Genomic DNA, 22,969 nt, shown 5'->3' with positions numbered 1-22,969 from the left:
ATTTTTCTAGATTCCACATATATGCATTAATATACACTATATGTTTTTCTCTTTCTGGCTTACTTCACGCTGTAAGACAGTGTCCATCCACATCTCTACAAATGACCCAATTTCCTTCCCTTTTATGGCTGAGTAATAGTCCATTGTATATATGGACCACATCTTCTTTATCCATTTGTCTATCGGTGGGCATTTGAGTTGCTTCCATGACCCGGGTATTGTAAATAGTGCTGCAATGAACATCAGGGTGCATGTGACTTTTTGAATTATGGTTTTCTCAGGGTATATGCCCAGTAGTGGGATTTTGGGTCATATGGTAGTTCTATTTTTAGTTTTTTTAGCAACCTCACTACTGTTCCCCACAGTGGCTGTATCAATTTACATTCCCACCAACAGTGCAAGAGGGTTCCCTCTTCTCCACACCCTCTTGGCATTTATTGTTTGATGATGGCCATCCTGACTGGTGTGAGGTGATACCTCACTGTGGTTTTGATTTGCATGTTTCTAATGGTTAGTGATGTTGAGCATCTTTTCATGTGCCTCTTGGCCATCTGTATGTCTTCTTTGGTGAATTGTCTATTTAGGTCTTCCACCCATTTTTGGATTGGGTTGTTTGTTTTTTGATATTGAGCTGCATGAGGTGTTTGTATACTTTGGAGATTAATCCTTTGTCCATTGCTTCATTTGCAAATCTTTTCTTCCATTCTGAGGGTTGTCTTTTCATCTTGTTTATGGTTTCCTTTGCTGTGCAAAAGCTTTTAAGATTCATTAGGTCCCATTTGCTTATTTTTGTTTTTATTTCCGTTACTCTAGGAGGTGGGTCATAAAAGATCTTGCTGTCATTTATGTCAGAGTGTTTTCCTATGTTTTCCTCTAAGAGTTTTACAGTGTCTGGTCTTCATTTAGGTCTTTAATCCATTTTGAGTTTATTTTAGTGTATGGTGTTAGGCAGTGTTCTAATTTCGTTCTTTTACATGTAGCTATCCAGTTTTCCCAGCACCACTTATTGAAGGGGCTGTCTTTTCTCCATGGTATATTCTTGCCTCCTTTGTTATTGATTAGGTGACCATAGGTGCATGGGTTTATCTCTATGCTTTCTATCCTGTACCATTGATCTATATTTCTATTTTTGCCAGTACCATACTGTCTTGATTACTGTAGCTTTCTAGAAGAGTGTGAAGTCAGGGAGCCTGATTCCTTCGGCTCCATTTTTCTTTCTCAAGATTGCTTTGGCTAGTTGGGGTCTTTTTTGTTTCCATACAAATTGTAAAAGTTTTTGTTCTAATTCTGTGAAAAATGCCAGTGGTAATTTGATACGGATTGCACTGAACATGTAAATTGCTTTCGGTAGTTTAGTCATTTTCACAATGTTGATTCTTCCAATCCAGGAACATGGTATACCTCTCCATCTGTTTGTGTCATCTTTGATTTCTTACACCAGTGTTTTATAGTTTTCTGAATACAGGTCTTTTGCCTCCTTAGGTAGATTTATTCCTAGGTGTTTTATTCTTTTTGTTGCAATGGTAAATGGGATTGGTTCCTTAATTTTTCTTTCTGATCTTTCAATGTTAGTGAATAGGAATGCAAGAGATTTCTGTGCATCAATGTTGTATCCTGAAAATTTACCAGATTCATTGATTAGTTCTAGTAGTTTTCTGGTGGCATATTTAGGATTTTCTATGTATAGTGTCATGTCATCTGCAAGCAGTGACAGTTTTACTTTTTCTTTTCCAACTTGTATTCCTTCTATTTCTTTTCCTTCTCTGATTGCCATGGCTAGGACTTGAAGAACTATGTTGAATAATAGTGGCAAGAGTGGATATCCTTGTCTTTTTCCTGATCTTAGAGGAAATGCTTTCAGTTTTTCACCATTGAGAATGATGTTTGCTGTGGGTTTGTCATTTATGGCCTTTATTATGTTGAAGTAGGTTCTCTCTATGCCCACTTTCTGGAGAGTTTTTATCATAAATTGGTGTTAAATTTTGTCAAAAGTTATTCTGCATCTATTGATATGATCACATGGCTTTTATCCTTTAATTTGTTAATATGGTATATCACATTGATTGATTTGTGTATATTGAGGAATGCTTGCATTCCTGGGATAAATTTCACTTGATCATGGTGTGTGAGCCTTTTAATATGTTGTTGGATTCTGTTTGCTACTATTTTGTTGAGGATTGCTGTGTCTATGTTCATCAGTGGTATAGGTCTGTAATTTTCTTTTTTGTGTGATATCATTGTCTGGTTTTGCTATCAGGGTGATGGTGGCCTCATAGAACGAGTTTGGGAGTGTGTTCCTCCCTCTGCAAATTTTTGGAAGACTTTGAGAAGGATGGGTGTTAGCTCTTCTCCAAATGTTTGATAGAATTCGCCTGTGAAGCCATCCGATCCTGGAATTTTGTTTGTTGGAAGAGTTTTAATTACAGTTTCAATTTCCTTACTTGTGATTTGTGTGTTTATATTTTCTAATTCTTCCTGGTTCAGTCTTGGAAATTTGTACCAAGACTGAACCAGGAAGTTGCTTGTAGTAGTCGCTTAGGATACTTTGTATTTCTGTGGTGTCTGTTGTAACTTCTCCTTTTTCATTTCTAATTTTATTGATTTGAGGCCTCTTCCTTTTTTTGTTGATGAATCTGGCTAAAGGTTTATCAATTTTGTTTATCTTCTCTAAGAACCAACGTTTAGTTTTATTGACCTTTGCTATTGTTTTCTTCTTTTTCTATTTCATTTATTTCTGCTCTCATCTTTATGATTTCTTTGCTTCTACTAACGTTGGCTTTTCTTTGTTCTCTTTCTAGTTGCTTTATGTGTAAGGTTAGATTGTTTATTTGAGATTTTTCTTGTTTCTTGAGGTGACATTGAGTTGCTATAAACTTCCCTCTTAGAAGTGCTCTTGCTCTGTCCCATAGGTTTTGGGTGGTCGTATTTTTGTTGTCATTTGTTTCTAGGTATTTTAAAATTTCCTCTTTGATTTCTTCAGTGATGACTTTGTTATTTAGCAGCACACTGTTTATCCTCCATTTGTTTGTGTTTTTTACAGTATTTTTCCTGTAACTTATTTCTAATCTCATAGCATTGTTGTCGGAAAAGACACTTGATATGATTTCAATTTTCCTAAATTTTCTGAGGCTTGATATGTGATCCAAGATGTGATCTATCCTGGAGAATATTCCACGTGCACTTGAGAAGAAAGTGTATTCTTCCACTTTCAGGTGGAATGTCCTATAAATATCAGTTAAATCTCTCTAGTCTATAGTGTCATTAAAAGCTTGTGTTTCCTTATTTATTTTCTGTCTGGATGATGTGTCCATTGGTGTAAGTAGGGTGTTAAAGTCTCCCACTATTATTTTGTTACTAACAATTTCCCCTTTTATGGCTGTTAGCATTTGTCTTATCTATTGAGGTGCTCCTATGTTGGGAAAATAAATATTTATAATTGCTATGTTTTTTTCTTGGATTGATCCCTTGATCGTTATGTAGTGTCCTTCCTTATCTCTTGTAACAGTCTTTATTTTAAAGTCTATTTTATCTGATATGACTATTGCTACTCCAGCTTTCTTGTGATTTCCTTTTGCATGGAATATCGTTTTTCATCCCCTCACTTTCATGCTGTATGTGTCCCTAGGTCTGAAGTGGGTCTCTTGTAGACAGCATATATATGGGTCTTGTTTTTGTATACATTCAGCCAGTCTGTGTCTTTTGGTTGAATCATTTAATCCATTTACATTCAAGGTGATTATCGATATGTATGTTCCTATTACATTGTCTTAATTGTTTGGGGTTTGTTTTTGTAGGTCTTTTTCTTCTCTTGAAGGTCCTTTAGCATTTGTTGTAAAGCTGGTTTGGTGGTGCTGAATTCTCTTAGCTTTTGCTTGTCTGCAAAGCTTTTGATTTCTGCATCAAATCTGAATGAGAGACTTACTATGTAGAGCATTATTGGTTGTAGGTTTTTGCCTTTCATCACTTTAAATTTATCCTGTCACTGCCTTCTGACCTGGAGAGTTTCTGCTGAAAAATCAGCTGACAGCCTTATGGGGATTAACTTGTATGTTATTTGTTATTTGTTGGTTTTCCCTTGCTGCTTTTAATATTTTTTGTTTGAATTTAACTTTGGTAGCTTGATGAATATGTGTCTTGGTGTGTTTCTGCTTAGGTTTGTCCTGTATGGGACTCTCTGTGCTTCCTGGGCTTGGATGGCTATTTCCTTTCCCATGTTAGGGAAGTTTTCAACTATAATCTCTTTAAAGATTTTCTCAGACACTTTCTCTTTCTCTTCTTCTTCTGGGACCCCTATAATTGGGATGTTGGTGCATTTCATGTTGCCCTAGAGGTCTCTGAATCTATCCTCAGTTCTTTTCTTTCTTTTTTCTGTGTTCTGCTCCCTGCCAGTTATTTCCACGATTCTATTTTCCAATTCACTTATTTGCTCTTTGCTTCAGTTATTCTGGTATTGATTCCTTTTAGTGTATTTTTCATTTCAGTTATTTTGTTTTTCATCACTGTTTGTTTGTTCTTTAGTTCTTCTGGGTCTTTGTTAAACATTTCTTGTATTTTCGCGATCTGTGCTCCATTCTATTTCTGAGATTTTGGATCATCTTTACTGTCATTCCTCTGAATTCTTTTTCAGGAGATTGCCTATATTCTCTTCATTTATTTGGTCTTATAGGTTTTTACCGTGCTCCTTCGTGTGTAACATATTTTTTGTCTTCTCATGCTTTTTTTTTTGGATGGGTGGGAAGTGTTCCTGTCTTACTAGTTGTTTGGCTTTAGGTGTCCAGCACTGGAGATTGCAGGCAGTTGGGTAGAGCCAGGTCCTGATGCCAAGATGAGGACCTCTGGGAGACCTCACTCCAATTAATATTCCCTGAGGTCAGCACTGGAGATTGCAGGCAGTTGGGTAGAGCCAGGTCCTGATGCCAAGATGAGGACCTCTGGGAGACCTCACTCCAATTAATATTCCCTGGGGTCTGAGGTTCTCTGTTAATCCAGTGGTTCAGACTCCGTGCCACGACTGCAGGAGCTCAGACCCAGCTCCCAGCCTGGGAACCAAGATCTCGCAAGCCACCCAGCATGGCAAAAGAAAAAATAAAGAAGGAGCAGTACAGTAACAAAGAATAAAGAATAAAATGAAGTTAGAAAAGTAAAAAATGTTTTAGAAAAATATATATAAATGAGACAAGAACAAGGTAAAACAGAACCACAGCCTCAAAAAAACAAAAGAAGGGCTGGAAAAGGCCTTGGCTGGAGGGGGCCTGGGGGGCGGAGCTTAGGCAGGGGTGGGGGTTAGGTGGGGAGTGGTGGAAGGCAGGGGTGGGGCCGAAGCTTAGGACCCACTCCGCTGGAAAAGGCTTTGGGGGTGGGGCCTAGGTGGGGGTGGGGTTTAGGCGGGGGCAGGGTCTAGACTGAGGACCCATGCAGCTGGAAAAGGCTGCATGGCGGGAGGGGGCCTCAGAGCGCTGAGTATGGAGGTAAAGACCTGGGTGTGGATATGAATGTGGAGTTTGGGCTCAGCTAAGGAGGGAGCCTCGGAGGGTGGAGGATTAGGTCTGGGACCTCAGCAGGCTCCGTGCAGTCCAATTGGGCAGGGGAAACACTGGTCGCCTTCCCTTCTGATCCTCCGATCTCCTGAGGGTCTCTCCCCATCCCCATTAATCCTCTCACTGTGGGTGGGCCCCTGCTGAGCTTGGGAACCCCTCCCCTCGCCCAGCCGTCCCTCAGGGGCACTGGTCCCATCCAGCCTCTACTTTCCCTCCCTGCCTCCCACCCTCCCACACCCTCAGGACCCATGCAGCCAGAAGGGGCCTTGGAGGGCAGAGGATCAGGCCTGGGACCTCAGCAGGCTCCCTGGGGCCCAAGTGGACAGGGGAAATGCTGGCCGCGTTCCCTTCCAATCCTCCGATCTCCCGAGGATCTCTCTCCATCCCTCTTGACAACCTCACCGTGAGTGGGACCCTCTGGGTGTGAGCAACCCTCCTCTCCCCCAGCCACCCCTCAGAGGCACCAGTCCCATCCCACCCCCACTTCTCCTCCCCACTCCCTCCCCTAAACATCCTACCAGGAGGCTTGTTGTTTCCTCCTGTCCCCTTAAGTGTCAGTGGTCCCCCACCAGTGCCTGGTAGATGCCCTAGTTGTGACGAGGGGCAAACACTGCGTCCTACTAGTCAGCCATCTTGACTCAGCCCTAAGCCGTTGGATTTTATTTTATATGAGAAGCAGAAAAGATTGAGTGCTGGTGAGTCTTATTTGGAAATTCGTTGAGGTCTGTACACAGCAATGGGTTGATCTACCCAGGTAGAAGAATCTAACAGACAATACACTTGGTTAGAAGGGGGTGAAGAAATTCTGGAAGCAGACAAACACTTTTGAGCCCTCACTATGTGCAGGTTGCTGCTGTGTTCTTCTCGACCCTGAAGAGGAAATTGCCTTTAAGGATTGTGGTGATGGTATCACAATATATTTATGCCCAAACTCGTCACAATGTATAACTTATGTCCAATTTTTTAATATATTAAGTACACCTCAACAAAGCTGAAATAAAAAGTATCTGACTTTCTTTTTGATAAACCATAAAGTAATCAAAGGAAACACCTCAATAACAGTTCTATGAGTTCTAGATGGTCAAAATAACAGTTCACATTTAGTATGAGTATTGAGGCCATCCAGAAAGAAAAAGGATGAGGAGGTGGTTATTATGATGGGTAAATTATTTTACTGCACTAAAGACTGTAAATCATTATAATTACTAAATGTCAGTGACTAGTGGTAGGTATTCTATGTGGTGGGTGAGGGATATTTATAAAAATCCAAAGGCAGGATATAATACATTTATTTTCACTTTCTACTGGGTTGGGGTGGTGGGTGAGGAATGCAGAGAGGAGCAGGGCAAGCAGATTGCTTTGGCTGGAGTTGAGGCGAGTTGAGGGGAGATGGGGGAAATACTTGGGGAGTTGAAAGTTAAGGCCATAGTAACTTGCCTCCTGGGTTCATTTGCCTTTTCTCTGCTCACTGCTTAGCAAACGAGACTGAAAGAAGCTGAAAGAGTAGAGAGCTGTAGGCCCCTCCTAGCGGAGTGAGCTGCCTCGGTGGCACCTCTGAAGGATAGACACTTGGTCTCCCTCTCTGACAGTTCCTCTTCCCACAACTTCTCCTCAAGGTGTTCCAGAATGTGCAGGTGAGAGGAACCCTTCCGGGCTCACCTGCTTCAGACATCAGCAAATGTAACAATACCACAAAAAGGAGACGCCGTAGATCCAGATGATCACAACGGCAACGAAAGCCACGTGCCAGCAGAAGAAGATGGTGACAAATAAAATATCATTTTTATCATCGTCCATCCATTTATGGCCAGAGATTGGTTTGTACAGGATAAAGCCTATCTGGATCAGCCAGGAGCCTGTAATCATATACAAAAAGGCCTTCATCACCCAGAGCCACCGCACGTTGGGAGCCCACAGCTCAGCGATGACCCCCAGCAGCAGCAGGAACAAGGCCTGGGTGAGCAGGACGTGACACTGCAGCTCCACTCCTTCTGAGTCCTGCAGGTGAGACACCATCAGGGGCAGAATCAGAAACATGGCCAGGCCCTGGGCGCCTTGTTCCAGGACAGGCGACCTCTGGGGCAGCAGGTTCTGGCTCACCACATCTACACACCCACTCAGGAAGAAGGTGGTGTAGAGAGTGAGATGCTGCCACTGTTTGTGGTACAAAAAGTTTCTCTGGTGATATATCTTGCTGATCAGTACAAACTGCCCTTGGATGTTATGCAGTTCTTGGGCTACTAAAATGAAGGAGCTCAATATCTTCGCCAGTCCCACATAGTGTATTTGCTGCAGCCTCGCCCATCTTCCTTTGCTCCAGGGACGGCGTGGCAGATACTGGACGGGGTCGTTGCATATCAAGGCCCTGGAGACGAGTCGTGCGTGATAAAGTCCATAGAAGAAGAGAGACAGTCCTGGGTACAGATGACCTTCAAAGCCGCCCATGAGACTGAAGGAGGCTCTGAGCACTGGCAGAGACAAGAGGCTCCGGAGTGGCCACGTCAGGCTCTAGAGTGTGGAGGGGGCTTCTTGAAGTCTACTTATATTCTCTGTTCAGCTCATTGCCTCCACATACAGAAGGAAAATGGTTTTGGAGAAAACCCAAACTGTTTTTGGGGTGGGTGTCATGCTTTCCGTTCTGGTCTTCTGCTCTGGTTCATTGATAGCTAACCAACCATTGCCGGATGAAGAAATAGGCAGATTCGCCAGCACAATGCTTGAGCGTGTCTCCTTCTCAGAGACAATGCCATAGGCCCTCCTTTGCCGCTCCTTCCCCTTGTCCCCATTTCTACCTTCCATACTTCCCTCCCAAATTCACAGACCACAAGCAAGTACTCAGAGACAGCAAGGAGAACACACAATATAGGGTAAATCCCTTAAGATTCCTCACATATAACCTCATACAAATTCTAGCTACAAATGTGCTCTTCTGGGCATAAATAGTCTTAAGAGCCACAAATAAACATACACAGCCCAATTACTCTGATGTTATTTGAATGTGGCCAGAACAACGTTCACTGCTGACGATCTCTTCCACTCATCTCCAGATAGAACTGAATGCCTCCGTCTGACGTTCCTTCCTTTGAGTTTCAGTGTTTTTCCAGCTCGTGCAGGCAAGTAGGTTCCACTCAGAGGTACTGATCTGAAATCTCTCGGGGTAGTGTCTGGCAATAGGCACTTCAGTAAACATTCCCAGGGAATTTTCTTACGCACACTAAATTTTGAGAATCACTGAGTAAAATGTAGGTACTGGTAACAAAGAAGATCCTATTCAGCTAGTAACCTTCATGTGAATTAAACATCAAATATTTTCCCTCCTGAAAAAAGCATTTATGTACAGTGTGATGGTCATGTTACACTTCAGGACAGTCAATCAAGTACAGGAAATGTCTCTAATTAATTATGTTTTATATGGATCCTACAGATTTCCATATTGGTTTATTTGTCTTTTGTTGCTAGTATGAATGGATCTTCCATTTTATTATTTTATTTTTACAGATATGAGACTATAATTTTATATTGATCTTTATATTAATCATCTTGTTGCATTTATATACTGTTCTTACTAATTTTCAAATGATTTAATGGAATCATATTATATGTAAATGAGGAACAAAATTATGTCCTTTTAGATATATTTTTGTCTTTTCTAATTGCCTTTTCTAATTGAATTATCCTGGTAGAAATCTATTGTCGTTTGGATTATGAAAGCTGCCCTCGGAAATTCCCTGGCGGTCCAGTGGTTAGTACTCTGCGCTTTCACTGACAAGGGTCCTGATCCAACCCCTGGTCGGACAACTAAGACCCCGCAAGCCGCTCACACCGTGTGGCGTGGCCGAAAAGAAAAAAAAAATAAAGAAAAAGAAAGCTTCCCTCTTCTGGGAAGTGTCCATTCAAACCATCTGGGTCAAGTGGGAGCTGTCGTCTTTTAATCAATTCTGCTTTCCTAGTCATATATCAGCCAAGAGATGGACACCTGACCCAGCTAAGCCAATCTAAGCCCTTCACCAGATTTGTTTTAAACTAAAGAAAAAAGCTCTCAGCTCTTCTGTTCACTATAGAACCAAGTGGTGTATTAGGGTTATATTTCCTTCTCCATGGATCCATATTGTATCGGCTTTTTGTCATTGTGTAACTAATTAACATAAACTAGTGGCTTAATACAACATACATTTATTCTCAGTTTCTGTGGGTCAGGATGCAGGCATAGCTTTGCTGGGCCCTCTGCTCAGAGTCTCACAAAGTGCAGTCAAGGTGTCTGCCAGGCTGTGTTTCATTCTATAGCACAGGGTTCTCTTGGAAGCTGACATGGTTGTGGCAGAATTGGGGTCCTTGTAGTTGTAGGACTGAGTCTCCATCTGCTTGCTAGCTATCATTTTACACCTAACAGATTGACAAAATTTAGCCTGACAATAGTCTGACGATGTGAAAGAAATAGAATAATTAATATATTCTGAGGGGGAATGTAAGTTAATACAACCACTTTGGAAAAGAATTTGGCATTATATGACTTTATATAGTAAAGTTGAAGATATACTTCCTTACTTGTATATACTGTACAACAACTCTCAGGAATGTCCACAATAGCACTGTTTCAATCTGACACAGAGAGAGACAAATACTCAAAATGTCCTTCACTATTTAAATGCATAGATAAATTTATCAAATACTCATAACATAAAATATCATAGGGGAGTGAAAATGAAAATTACAGCTACATTCAACAACAACATTGTGACAGTTTTATGTGTCAACTTGACTGGGCATATGGTGCCCAGATTAAACATTATTTCTGGATGTGTCTGTGAGATTAGCCTTTGAATGGGTGGATTTAGTAAAGTAGATGGTCCACCCCAATGTGGGTGGACCTCATGCAATCCGCTGAGGGCCTGAATAGCACAAAAGACAGAGGAGGGAGGAATTTGCCCCTTATTTTTCCTGCCTGTCTACTGAGCGGGGACCTGGGCCTTCTGCTCTTTTCCTGGGATCTACATCAATTGCTTCCCTGGTTCTCATGTCTTTAGATTGTCTTCAGATTGGAATTATATCACCAGCTTTCCTGGGTCTCCAGCTTGGAGAGAGCATATGGTGGGACTTCTTTGCCTCCAAAATTGTATGAACCATTTCCTCGAAATAAATCCCTATCCATCTATCTATCTATCTATCTATCTATCTATCTATCTATCTATCATCTCCTATTGGTTTTGTTTCTCTGGAGAACCCTGACTAAGACAAACCTGGAATCTCAAAAATGTAATTTTGGAAGAGAAAAGAATGTCACAAAAGGTACATAATTTTGTGGATGATTCTATATACATAAAGTTCAAAAACATTCACAACTGAGAAATGTGAACACATATGTGGAACTATAAACAAAATTCAGGAAAAATGGTGACCTCTGTGAGGGGAAGGACAGGATAGATTTGAGAGGGATCCACAGGACATTGAAAATAATGGCAGTGTTTTTTTCTGTTCTTACAGTGGGTAACAGGAGTGTTGTATCCCAATGTTTACCTGCATTCTATATATGTTATTTTGTATCTACTCGATACTATTTTTTTTTTTTAAGAAATGAGAAGACTAAGTAGAAGTGTTGTGCAGGTGAGTGAGACGTGATGCCTAGTAAGTCTACTTTAGGGTGAGACGGTGGGAAGACAGCTGTTCGCAAAGGGGCTATCCCGAATGCCAAAATGAGTTTTTCTCTAGGACATCAACACTTCTATGCTTCATCCTACAACACAACTGACTTTTTTTTCACTCAGTCATGTATCATGATGGAGACAGAACCATTCTGTCTTATAGAGGTGCTGCTTACTCGTGTTAATGTCATATTCTTTATCCAGTTCCTTATTGATGGAAATGTTGGTCTATCTGTTTTTTTCAAAACAAAAAATTCTGAGAAAATATTCTTCTTTAGGGTAGATAACCATAAATGACATTTCTGAGTTATAGACTAGTATTCCCTTTTTCAGTTTTAATAGATAGTGATAAATGTCCCATCAAAGTGGTGGTACCAATTTTCACTCAACCTCACAGCCCATTAATCAAAAAGTTCTCTAGATTCTCCTTCCTAAGCAACTTTTCTGGTCAGTTCCTTCCACTCCATCCCCAGCCACTGCCCTTGTTCAGGCATCACCAACCCTGCATTGTTGCAGTATCTCTTAACCACGTTCCAATCCCCATTGATTCCTATCCACATTGCAACCACAGTGAATGAAGACCTAATCTTGGGAATAAAGACCTAATCATGCCACTGGCTAATCTGAATTCTCTAGTGGCATCCCCTCGACTTGTAGATAAAATCCATGTCGTTAGAATGAGCTTAAAGGCCCCTCGTGTTTTGCCCTGGCCTCAGTTCCAGTCCCTTCCCACATGTACCATTCTCTCCAGGCATATCAGAAGCTTCCAGCTCGGTCTGAAATGGGCTTCCTATTACACATTTTTCTCTATCTGAGAAACTCTGCCTTTCCTTCAAGGCTTAACTCCAGCACTGCTTCCTCTCAACTGGGAAGGATACCTCTCCATGCAACTTCTAGTCATCTCTAACGGTACACTTGTCACCCTGTTTCACCAGTCTTTTTTTACTGGGAAGTCTTTGAAGTAGGAAACCATGTCCTGTCTTGTCTCTTTAGAATCTAGCCCTATGCCTGGAGGTGCTCAATGGATGTTTGATGGATGAATGAATACATGAACACATAAACACATGAGCTTCACCATAAAATGCTTATGTTATAGTTATAAAGACAGAAGGGATACATACAAATGATGCAAGTCACTAATGCTAAGAGTGAAATACCAAATGAGTGGAGCAAATGACCAGAGCTATGCAATTAGAAGGCAGAATTCACCCCAGCTGTAGAAATCAGGGCAAATTGGATCATTCCCAAAGAACAGCTGGAGAGACTAACATATGTGTATTCAAAGTTTATCTTGACTCCTTTCTACTTAATTAAACACAGAAGAGGCTGAATGGAAGGGTGTGGATGACCTGGCATAATTATAACTTCCCAGAGACATAGACACCTTTTGTGTAAACCTGTGTTTTTCAACCCTTTTTTCATTTTTGTCCTCCCTAAGGAAGCTTTTCAACATATGTTCCCTTATCACGTTCCCCTGCCCACCGCAAGAAAATTTAATAATGAAATATACTGTCTGTCTGTTTTATGTCCTATGGCCCTTTGGAAAGCCACACATCATTGTAGTATCTAAAATCACAAATCTTTACTTCCTTGGGGGTCATAATGCCCCCTTTGAGAGCACATGGTGTAAACCAAAGGCAGAGTATGATCCCAGCAAAGAGCTTGGTGATACAGCACAGAGCTCATCTTCAAAAACACTGGCCTTCAAAAAATGTTTTTTAGCAATAGGCAGTGAGGGTTCTTTAGTGAGAGGTAGATTAGATGGCCTCAGAGACACTTCCAAATTCTACATATGGAGCTGTCAGAACCCAGAGGTCTCAGGGGGAATGTCCTGGTATTTAATTAGAAAGCTAATTTAATTTGGAAACTAATTAAAGTCATTAGGAAACCCATGTTCTGTTAGAGGGACTTGAATGAAAATTGCTTTCCTCTTACTCTTCTCCAGTCAATAACCGGGGTGACAACTATAGGAGAGAAGGAAGTGTTATCTAAAAGGATGAAAGGGATAAGAATACCTCTGGTTTAGGGACTTGTAGCCAAAAATAGATGAAATGCAAATCAGGAGACTGAGCTTGCCCAAACGTGGTGGAAGCGAGGAGCTCCCTTCTCTTCAGCCAGACATACCACCGATGGGGTATCCAACTAGGACGGTGAAGGAGCAGCTGCCCAGCTCACCAACTGATGTTCTGTGACCTGCAAGCAAGGTCTCCACCTGAGGCCACACTCCCGGTACTATGGTGGACACTTGGCCACTCACTGGCTTACCCTCAGGGACAGGGTCTGATGGGCACAGGTCTCAACAGTGATGTATGCATCTTGCTACACAGCAGAATCATCTCAGGAGAGCGTTTTTAAAATACAGAGGCCTAAGTTTTGTATGACTCTACTAAAGAAAGTGTCTGAGTTTGGGCCCAGGAATCTGCAGTTTGAATCACACCCCCTCTCCCACCACTGGTGATCCCAATGCAAGGCCACCTTTCACCTGATGTTTAGAGACCATTGCATTCGACTGGAAAACACCACCCTGGTCATCAGGTCACACCTGGAAGCTATCCTCCTGCCCTCAGTGACCCAGAGACTCCCACAGGAGTGTGGGGCGACATCTCTGTAAAAGCAGAACCCCAAGGGATTTACCAAGAAAGGCTGGCATGCAGGAGGAAAGGGAGGGAGGGGGCGGGAGGGGGCTAAGAGGGGGATGGAGAGGGAAGGGAGAAGGAAGGGAGGGTGGCGGAGAGAAAGAGAGATGGAGAAGGCTGAGGGGGAACGTGGAGAACTCCGCAGAAAGAAGACTAAGGGGGTGAACGCAGCCCAGACCCTGGAAAGGAGAGGTGAGGAAAGGAGGAAACAAGGCAGCCAGAAGCCTGTGCTTTCTCTCTCAACGTGGGAGAGAAGTAAAAAGTCCTCCTTGTCCAGGCCCAGGAGATATTACCAGTTGGTGATTCAGAAAATGTGTGTTTGGCCGATTGCTAGGCGGGTGTTCTAAGACAAGGTATTTACCTTCTCTAACATTCATTCTCCTCACAGGTAAATGTGGAATTGTAATCGTGAGGATTCCATGAATAGTGCATTTTAGAGCAGGTTATCAATATAAAGCACTTTACGTTGTTCATCTCAGGGCTGGATGAGAACATTGGGTCTATTTCCTCCAAATCCCTCTTTTCACAGAAGAAGAAACCGAAGGCCAGAGACAGGTGACCCACAGGCTGTCACATGGTGAGCGGTGAGTCAGTAACAAAGTATATGCTGAGATAGTCCGTCAGCAGCTCTCAAGAAGTTCCAGGGAACTCCAGCCCAGCATCAGGCAAAAGGGGAGGTAAGTGGGCGAAGGCTGTGAGCCCTCTTTCCCAGTCAGCCCCCTCGGCTGGCGGCCCCCAGGCCACAGGAGGGTACAGCACTCTAGCCAGCCCACGAGCTGCATCTCGGTCTGTCCCACCCTGCCCACCCCCTCAGCGGTCTTGTCAAGAGGAGAGGCCAAAGGAGGCACCCCAGAATTGGGGTTCGAGGAGAGTCAGCATCAAACAAGCAGAATTTTGTCCCTGCAGAAGCACCCCACCCTAAGAGGTACTGGGCATCACACGCATGTCCATCATTAAAATGCTCCCTTGAATGTACCCTCAACGCTGGAATGCAGCTGGAAAAAGCTAGAATAAAATCAATTATTTTGAGGCTGGGCTTCGTGGTAGAAGGATGTGTTGGCTGAGGGGGAGTGGCTGGTCAAGATGGAGCCAGACACACATAGTTAGAAGCAAGAATTTATCTGTCTGCATCCAGTGCTAACCAAGGAGAGAGACTGTACTGGGGAGGAAATAAGTAATACAGAAATGAAATCCTTTTGGACAAGGGACAACGTGTCAAGCTTTTCCTTTACGTGCTTTATTTTCCCCACGAGTACATTTAGTTATCTATGTTCTGAGTCAATGTTCTGAGCTAAGCTATGCCTTGCTACTTTGATCTCAGGCGAGGGGCGGGGGGGGGGGCGGAGTGTGGATGGGTGGGGGCGGGGAGCATCTCATAAGCAGGCACAAGTAATTCAGTCACTGGAAAGACAGATCCTTTAATGTTAATGAATACACGGGGCTTCTGGTTTATAAGCATCGGTCAGTCCTTCAGAACCTAAGCAGCCTGATAAACGTGAGTTTCTGGATCTGTAAAGCTGAGGTCTTGGTCCTACTCAGGATTTATCCTGCCTTGCTGTGAGCCCCAAGCCCTGCCCCACCCTACTTGCCACCATCTCAGCTACAACAATACTCTAATACTGCCCAGATCACACACTTACATTTAAGGGAAACACCCCAGAAACACCAGTGCCTGAACCCATTTCACATCAACAAATGTGTATTAACCAGCTATAATCAGCCAGACACTGTACTAAAAGCTGGTATTACAAAGATGAATAAGACATGGCACTTGCCTTCCAGGAACTCAGAGGCAGTACCTTGCCACCGCAAGCATGGTCCATAGGCCACCAGTGTCAGCGTCACTGAGGAGCTTGTTAGAAATGTAGATTCCCAGGCCCTACGCCAGACCTACTGATTCTGAATCTATACATCACTAAGATCTCCAGAGGATTTGTATGCATATATAGTTTGAGAAGTGCTGACCTAGTAGCAAACATTCAACTAAAGCCATCTTGAATTAAAGTTTATGATGATGAAGTAAACTAAGTATGGTGGGAACATCGAGAAGGTTTGGTTAATTCTGAGGGAGAGGTAGCCATTTGCACTGAAATTGAACTGGCCAACAAGTTGGAGCTGGCGGCAACTGAGAGTAGGTAGGAGCTTTCACCTGTGGAAAAGGGCATGAACAAAGCTGTGAATGTGCATGTTGTGTGGGTGGGGGTGAGGGTAGGCCATGTGCAGAGCCAGGCTGGGACAGACTGGAAGAAAGGTCTTTCAAGGGCCCCTAAATCTCACCCCAGGATGGATGGCTGCCCAGCCTATAGGTGCTGGGTTCTTTGCACTCCCCTCGTTACCAGCCCTCCAGGCTAGGGTCTGAGTAGCGCGTGGACAGGGAGAGGCCTCTTCCCAGCTTCTGGCCCTCAGTGACACCTTGGGGATGAGGGGCTGATGTTTGCAGACAGCAAAGGATGCCCAGTCTCAGACTCATGCCAGGACACCTGGTCCCTGGCAACAACTCTGCAGAATGACCTTGGTAGGAAGTGGATGCACAGATTCCCACGGATTCCACGGATTGCCGGCAGCCCAAAAAGCCCCCGAGGAGAGGGCTTCCCCCTTATTCAGCTTGTAAGAGAAGCTGACTCTGGAGAAAGTTGAGAAAGTAATGACATGTTATGGGAGGGGATTGAGTCAGAGTCTGGAGGCTGGGTTCCAGTCCCGACCTGGCCTCTAGCTGTATGACCATAAGGAAGTCTCTGGGTCTCAACTGCAAAATGAAGAATATGGACAAGGTGATTCCCAGGACCCTTCCAGCCCTGAGAGTCTGTGATTCTGGAAAATTCCAGTTTTAGAAATGTCTGCCATGTTCCCCTTTTTCAGACTACTTGGATTCTTGTGGAATTACTGCTGAGTGGCAAAATAAAACATCCTGAGGACAGGATCTCCATCCAACTAACAAGGACATCTGGATTATACTGTCCATCGAGGTTACATTTAGAGGACTAGATAGATAGATAGATAGATAGATTGCACATAGACAGATACATAGATAGATAAATTATGAAACAGACATTAAACCTCTACCATGCGTTGTGTTTGGCAACTGAGTTGAGCACCAAAAGTGCAGAACCTTTGACTCTGGCCAAAATGTTGTCATATATATTTGGAGAAATATGACACAGGTTAGCAAAGAAGAAGGCACTATATAATTCCATAATAAAGTGTTCTGTTAATGATAATTGTTAACATTTTACAGTGCTAAACACTTTATAGGAATTTCCTCATTTATCTCTCTCAAATCTATAAGGTAATAAATCATGTAATATGTTTTTGCCTGTAAATAATAGAAAGCCTTGATGGTGCTGGCTTAAGCATTAAGAAATTTATTCTCTCACTTAACAAGAACTCCAGAGGTAGTGTAGCTCCAGGGCTGGATAATACAGTGACTGAATGAAATCATCAACGGTCCAGTTCATTTTAGTTTTTCTCTCTGCCATTCTCATTGGCCTTGTCCTCAGATTAGCGACCATCATCGTTTCAAGATGCTGCCACACTTACAGATGCCAATCCTCATAGAATGTCCAGAGGCAGAAAAGACAGCTCTCTCATATACATAAAATATTCCTTTATGATGGGGGGGGCATGTTACCAGAAGAACCAGAGCAGGATTCCCCTCACATCTCCCTGCCTGGGCTTGCATTTCATGCTCGCCCCTAAACCCACCACCAGCAAGGGAATCACTGCGGGGCTCAGCCTGCTTTACTATTGTTTTACTCCTTGCCTGTGGTGGGCACGCAGGCCCACCTTCCTCTGAGACAGAGGGGAGCTAGTGAAAAGAAAAGGAGGGGGTGTTCTATAGGAAGAAAGAAAGGCAAGAGCTTTTAAGGCAAAAAAAGAAAAAATCTCATTTTACAGTATAAGAAACAGAAGTTTTGAGAGTTAAGTAACATGTTCAAAGGCGTGCAACTTGCAAGCAGCAGAGTTGGGAGTCAAAACAGAGCCTATACCCTGACACGTTCCAAACCCGGTCAAGTCACCTGCCCTCTGCGGCTTCCGCTGCATTCCTGACCTCAGCCTCCAGGCAGTTACTCACTCTGGCGTCATCTTGCCCCATCAAGGTCACAATGCACAGATGTTATTTGCTCTCCCCGCCTTCTCCAGGGCAAGGACTAGATTTCATCCATCCCTTTATTTCTCTTTTATCCCCACCCTCTAACACCATGCTTAGTTTCTTCTTTTTTTAAAAAAATTATTTATTTATTTATGGCTGCATTGGGTCGTCATTGCTGTGTGTGGATTTTCTCTAATCGTGGCGAGCAGGGGTTACTCTTCATTGCAGTGCACGGGCTTCTCATTGTGGTAGCTTCTCTTGTTGTGGAGCACGGGCTATAAGCACATGGGCTCAGTAGTTGTGGCACACGCCCTCAGCAGTTGTGACTCGCGGGCTCTAGTATGGAGGCTCTGTAGTTGTGGCGCTCGGGCTTTGTTGCTCAGGGGTATGTGGGATCTTCCAGGCCCGGAGCACGAACCCGTGTCCCCTGCATTGGCAGGCAGATTCTTAACCACTGCGCCACCAAGGTAGCCCCTTGGTTGCTTTTAAAATAAACCACCATCTACTCTCCTATGACACAATTTTCCTCCTCAGTATAAAACATATCTCTGCTCTTTTGCCTCTTCCTCAGCCTTACCACTGCCCAGAACTCAGTAGTAATAACAGCAAACATTTAGAATAAGTAAAGGCTCAGACTTTGGACCCTGACAAGCCAAAGTTTCAATTCGGGCTCTGCCACTTACTAGCCATGTGACTTAAGGCTAATGACTGAACGTCTCCAAGCCTCAGTGTCCTTACCCATAAAATGAGGACGTTTACCACACGAGGTTATAGTAAGAATGGAATGAGATAGAGTTTAGCACAGCCCTCAGTAAACGAGAGTTATCATTCTGAATTAGTATAATAAACATGAAAACTCACGCTATCACAGTTTGTGGCACTTTCTCTACCTTATCTGGTCTGACCCTGATAATAGCCATCTTAGGGGAAGATGCTGCCTCCCTGAGATGTTGAGGAGACCATGTCTGAGAGAGGTTGAGAGCCTTATCTCTTTCAGATTCTTCTATTACATTCTATGGTACACTCTTGGGGTGCTACTACCCCGTTATGTGGGTCAGCTCACCCTCTTTGTTGTGGATTATCTCTTTTGGGTTAGATTGTGTCCATCTCTTACCCCCAAATTCATATGTTGAAGTCCTATCCTCCAGTACCTCAGAATGTGACGTTATTTGAAATACGAGTATTGTAGATGTAATTGTATGAGTTAAGATGAGGTCACACTGAAGTAGGGTGGGCCCCTAATCCAATGTGACTGGTGACCTTACAAGAAAAGAGGAAATCTGCACACAGGTACACACACAGGGAGAGCACCTTGAAATGAAGGCAGGGATTGGGGTGATGTTTCTACAACGTGAGGAACACCAATGATTGTCAGTCAACCGCCAGAAGCCTCCGAAGGAACCAACCCTGCTGACCCCGTTATGCAGAAATCCGTGTTTCAGTTCCCCCAGTGTCTGAGCCCAAGTCCGTACTGGTGGCATGAAAACCCCAGCTAGTAGGGCTTCTATGTGGGTCCAGCACCCCCGCCACCGCCTGCCCCGGGATCAACTCATTAGCGTGGCATCTAGCTCTGCGTTACAGTTTATATTTTATCACCTGGGGATTTGGGGTTTCTTCTTTAGAGCTTGGATAAAAATTTATAATCTTGTTCTGCTACTTCTTATTTATTTCATGCAGCATATCTTCTCAATGGGAGTGGGACGTGGGGATTAAACCCTTCTGCTATGTTGCCAAAAAATGGAAGTCCTTGGACTAGCTGTTCAAGAAAAGCTCATTTTCTCATTCATTTATGCAAATGAATTACTTTTTAGTGACGATAAAACCTGTTTATTTGCCATCAAGTTGTCTAGGAAACTGGAATTAAATTTGGCATTTATTTTCAGGTTTTAAAATAATTTTAGACATGAATATTGCTAAAATATGTTGAAACTTCTCTGCTACCTTTAATAAGGGATGGTGAAAACAATTGAAGTTTTTATTTTTTATGGCTCAGTTAGTTATCTTGTTGTGCCACCATATAGGCAGGAACACCACGAGGTAGCGGGTGGGATACAGAGGGAGTGCTGTGATTATCTACACTTAACCCCAAACTGGTAACATCGTTTAAGCTTTCTTTTGCTTGTCAGAGTTTGTTCTCTTAGGCTACCAGCTAGTTCTTCTCTGCTGGCAATATGTCAATTTTCTCTTCAATTAATATACTATTTCTAATTTAGGACCTAGTAAATGAATCAGGAAGATACGCTTATTAACATTGCATATAAAAGAGAGGGAATTGGCGCTGAGTGAGGTTTCCAGGTGCCTCTCTGCGTGACTGCCACTGCTTGAACTTTAGAACGTTGATTCCAGCTAAAGTGTTTAAGGGTGGTCTTTTCTCTTGGACCTTCTCTATATTCTGGATACTTGAGGCTTCCTATCTATAATCTTCCAGAAGTGAATGAAGTATAACTTTGGATATTATTCTCAGAGATTCCACTCTTTAATACCTAACTGCATGTGTAAAAGTGTGGATTTGAGCACTCTTTCATTTTTCCTTTCTGTGTTCCCTCCCTCTCCCAGCTAACATTGCTCTGTGCCCTTCTCTCTAAGCATTCATGCCAGCAGCATATTGTCATGAAATAAAATTGGCTTCTGAATTTGGACCACTCAGTCGAATTCCTAATTTTTCTTAGGACGTAAACTTGGAGCGTCACATGGCTGGGCCCTAACACCCATGGAAACACATCTGTGTGTCCATCATTCCAGTCAGCACTTGATGATGCAAGAGAAAGCTACAGGTCTATAGAGTTCGATATATCTCCCAGCTGCTGACGGAGGCCAAAGTCGCTGGTTTACAAGCGCTTTCTTTGCCTGCTCTTTCCCTCTGGCTATGCACCTGCCTAATCTCTCTATGTGAACAGCCCCAGAATCAAAATGATACTGAGTCATTACCTAATAATCTACCAATCTAAAGAATTCAGCAATGACTGCAATCTCCTGGGAGAGCTTTCCTTATAACTTGGACCATGTGAACAAAAGACGATTACCAAAGAGGGGACTATAATCTGGGACTAAGTGGGGTTTAACTAGGTGCAACTGTCACGTTCTGGCCAAAAAGTACTGGCGCTTCTCTCCCGTGGTTCTCCATTTGCCCCATCGTTTATTGACTCCTCACAACTGGATGGCATTTAAACATAAACTAATGGCATAACCTTTCTTATGCAACACACTCTGTGGGTAGCAGATCCTTACAATAAGCAGCACCCTATTTGACAGATAAAGTAATTGAGGTTGAAGGACTTGTCAGAGGTCACATAGGCAGGAGGTGAAAGATTGGGATTCAAACCCAGGTTCAGGCGGGACCAAAGCCTGGTGCTTGCCCCTGGCCCACATTGTCTCTTGGACTGACCCTCACCACTCATTCCCTGGGTAACTGGACTGTGCCACCCATGCCTGGCCAGAATCTCGATACCATACGTGACAAGATGAATAATCCTACCTCTAAAATACCCAGCCGGCTTGCAGTTTTCTCGCCCTGATTCATGGAAATGAAGAGGCATTGTGAAGCATATATTAGGCCCCTGCCTGAGAAACCAGAGCCTGCTGCTAACAGGCAGCTGACAGTAGTGCCTGGCTTTCTGCAGAAACAGGCTGTTTTTTTTTTTTTGTTTTTTTTTTTTTGCGGTATTCGGGCCTCTCACTGTTGTGGCCTCTCCCATTGCGGAGCACAGGCTCCGGATGCGCAGGCGCAGCGGCCATGGCTCACGAGCTTAGTTGCTCCGCGGCATGTGGGATCTTCCCGGACCGGGGCACGAACCCGTGTCTCCTGCATCGGCAGGCGGATTCTCAACCACTGCGCCACCAGGGAAGCCCAACAGGCTGTTTTAAAGCCAGCATCAAATGCGCTCATTCAGGAGGACCTCTTCTTCGCACCCCTCCTTAGATCCCTGGTGAGTTTCTATTCCCCATTAATCTTTATCCCAAGAATTGTATTCCCAGAATGGCCCTAACTCAGGGAGGAAACTGAAGGTTAGATTAGCATAAAAATATGTGCTTTTCATTAGGTTGTCCGCAGCAGCATGAGTTGTAACCTGCCCAAGTTCAACACTTGGAATAGAAGCGTAGCTCACAGTCTGAGAAATACAATCAGTGCTAGGTTCCCACCATGCCCCTGACTGTTCGGGATCTCTGGCTCCCTACTGGCTCATCAGACCCAAAATAAATGCCACAGTCTGGCATTCAAGGTCTTCTGTCCGCTGTCGCCAGGTCTCCCTAGTCAACCCTGGCTGCTCAGCCCAAAGCTCCCCGGCTTGGCAGGCAGCTCCCCCCCAGCTCCTCCCCATCTTGGTATCTTGCTTTAGGCCTGAAACAACCTCTCATCTAAATCCTTCCCCTCTAACCCCATCATTTCTTTTAAGACTCACAAGGATCCAGGAAGCTCTTCCTGACCAGCCCATCTGTCTACATTACTTTCCATTAGCCCTTACTCAGTAGACCTCCCATGGGTCATCAAGCCCTTCTTTGGCCAACATCTTTCTAGCCCTTTCTGTGTGGCAGGCACTGGGATAAGTGCTTTGCATAGGATCCTTTGCTCTGCTTCCCTGTACAGGAAACCTCCTCAAAGAACTTGTTTATACTCACGTCTCAATTCCTGTCCCCTCATGCTCTTTTGAACCAACTTCAAACAGACCCTTGTCCCCACCTCTCCACTGAAATTGTTCTTTTCAAGGTCATGGATGATTTCTACTCTACTAAATCCAATGATCGCTTTCCAATCCTCTTTCTCGTTGACCTTTCAACAGGATTTGATGCAAGCATTGGACTCTATCATACCCTCTTAGGTTGAGTAAGTTTTACTTAAGAGAAGTTAGATAATACCCTGCCAAAATTGTCTATTTCTTCCTATTTGACCTGAAGAAATAAAGGCTGAATATAAATACACACACACCCCTACAATTAGTATAATTGTTTTATCTGCAACTGTAATTGCATATGAGGTGTGACTCCTCAAATAATGGGTCTTGCTGCTAACAATGTATTTTTTTCCCCCAAATGGTAACTTTGCATAAAATTCTGAACAAAGCAAAGTAC

The 22,969-nt window shown here is 43.4% G+C and overlaps 2 protein-coding genes across 2 annotated transcripts in view; both read right to left on the bottom strand.

Moving 5' to 3' along the window:
• The window catches only part of RGSL1 (regulator of G protein signaling like 1), a 99,425-nt gene that overhangs the window by 17,202 nt on the left and 59,254 nt on the right, over window positions 1–22,969 (bottom strand).
• Window positions 7,055–7,982, bottom strand: LOC131759647 (transmembrane epididymal protein 1-like). Its single transcript, XM_059069062.2, has one exon. It carries the CDS (start codon window positions 7,980–7,982, stop codon window positions 7,209–7,211), a length of 774 nt encoding a protein of 257 aa, XP_058925045.1. The 3' UTR covers window positions 7,055–7,208.

This window comes from Kogia breviceps, chromosome 1 (assembly GCF_026419965.1).
Source record: "Kogia breviceps isolate mKogBre1 chromosome 1, mKogBre1 haplotype 1, whole genome shotgun sequence".
NCBI classification, from domain to species: Eukaryota; Metazoa; Chordata; class Mammalia; order Artiodactyla; family Physeteridae; genus Kogia; species Kogia breviceps.
This window is presented reverse-complemented; position numbering and strand designations above follow the sequence as displayed.

What these genes read in the sequence shown, in the direction of transcription:
- LOC131759647 (XM_059069062.2), bottom strand. Translation starts at nt 7,982, where the DNA reads ATGGGCGGCTTTGAAGGTCATCTGTACCCAGGACTGTCTCTCTTCTTC.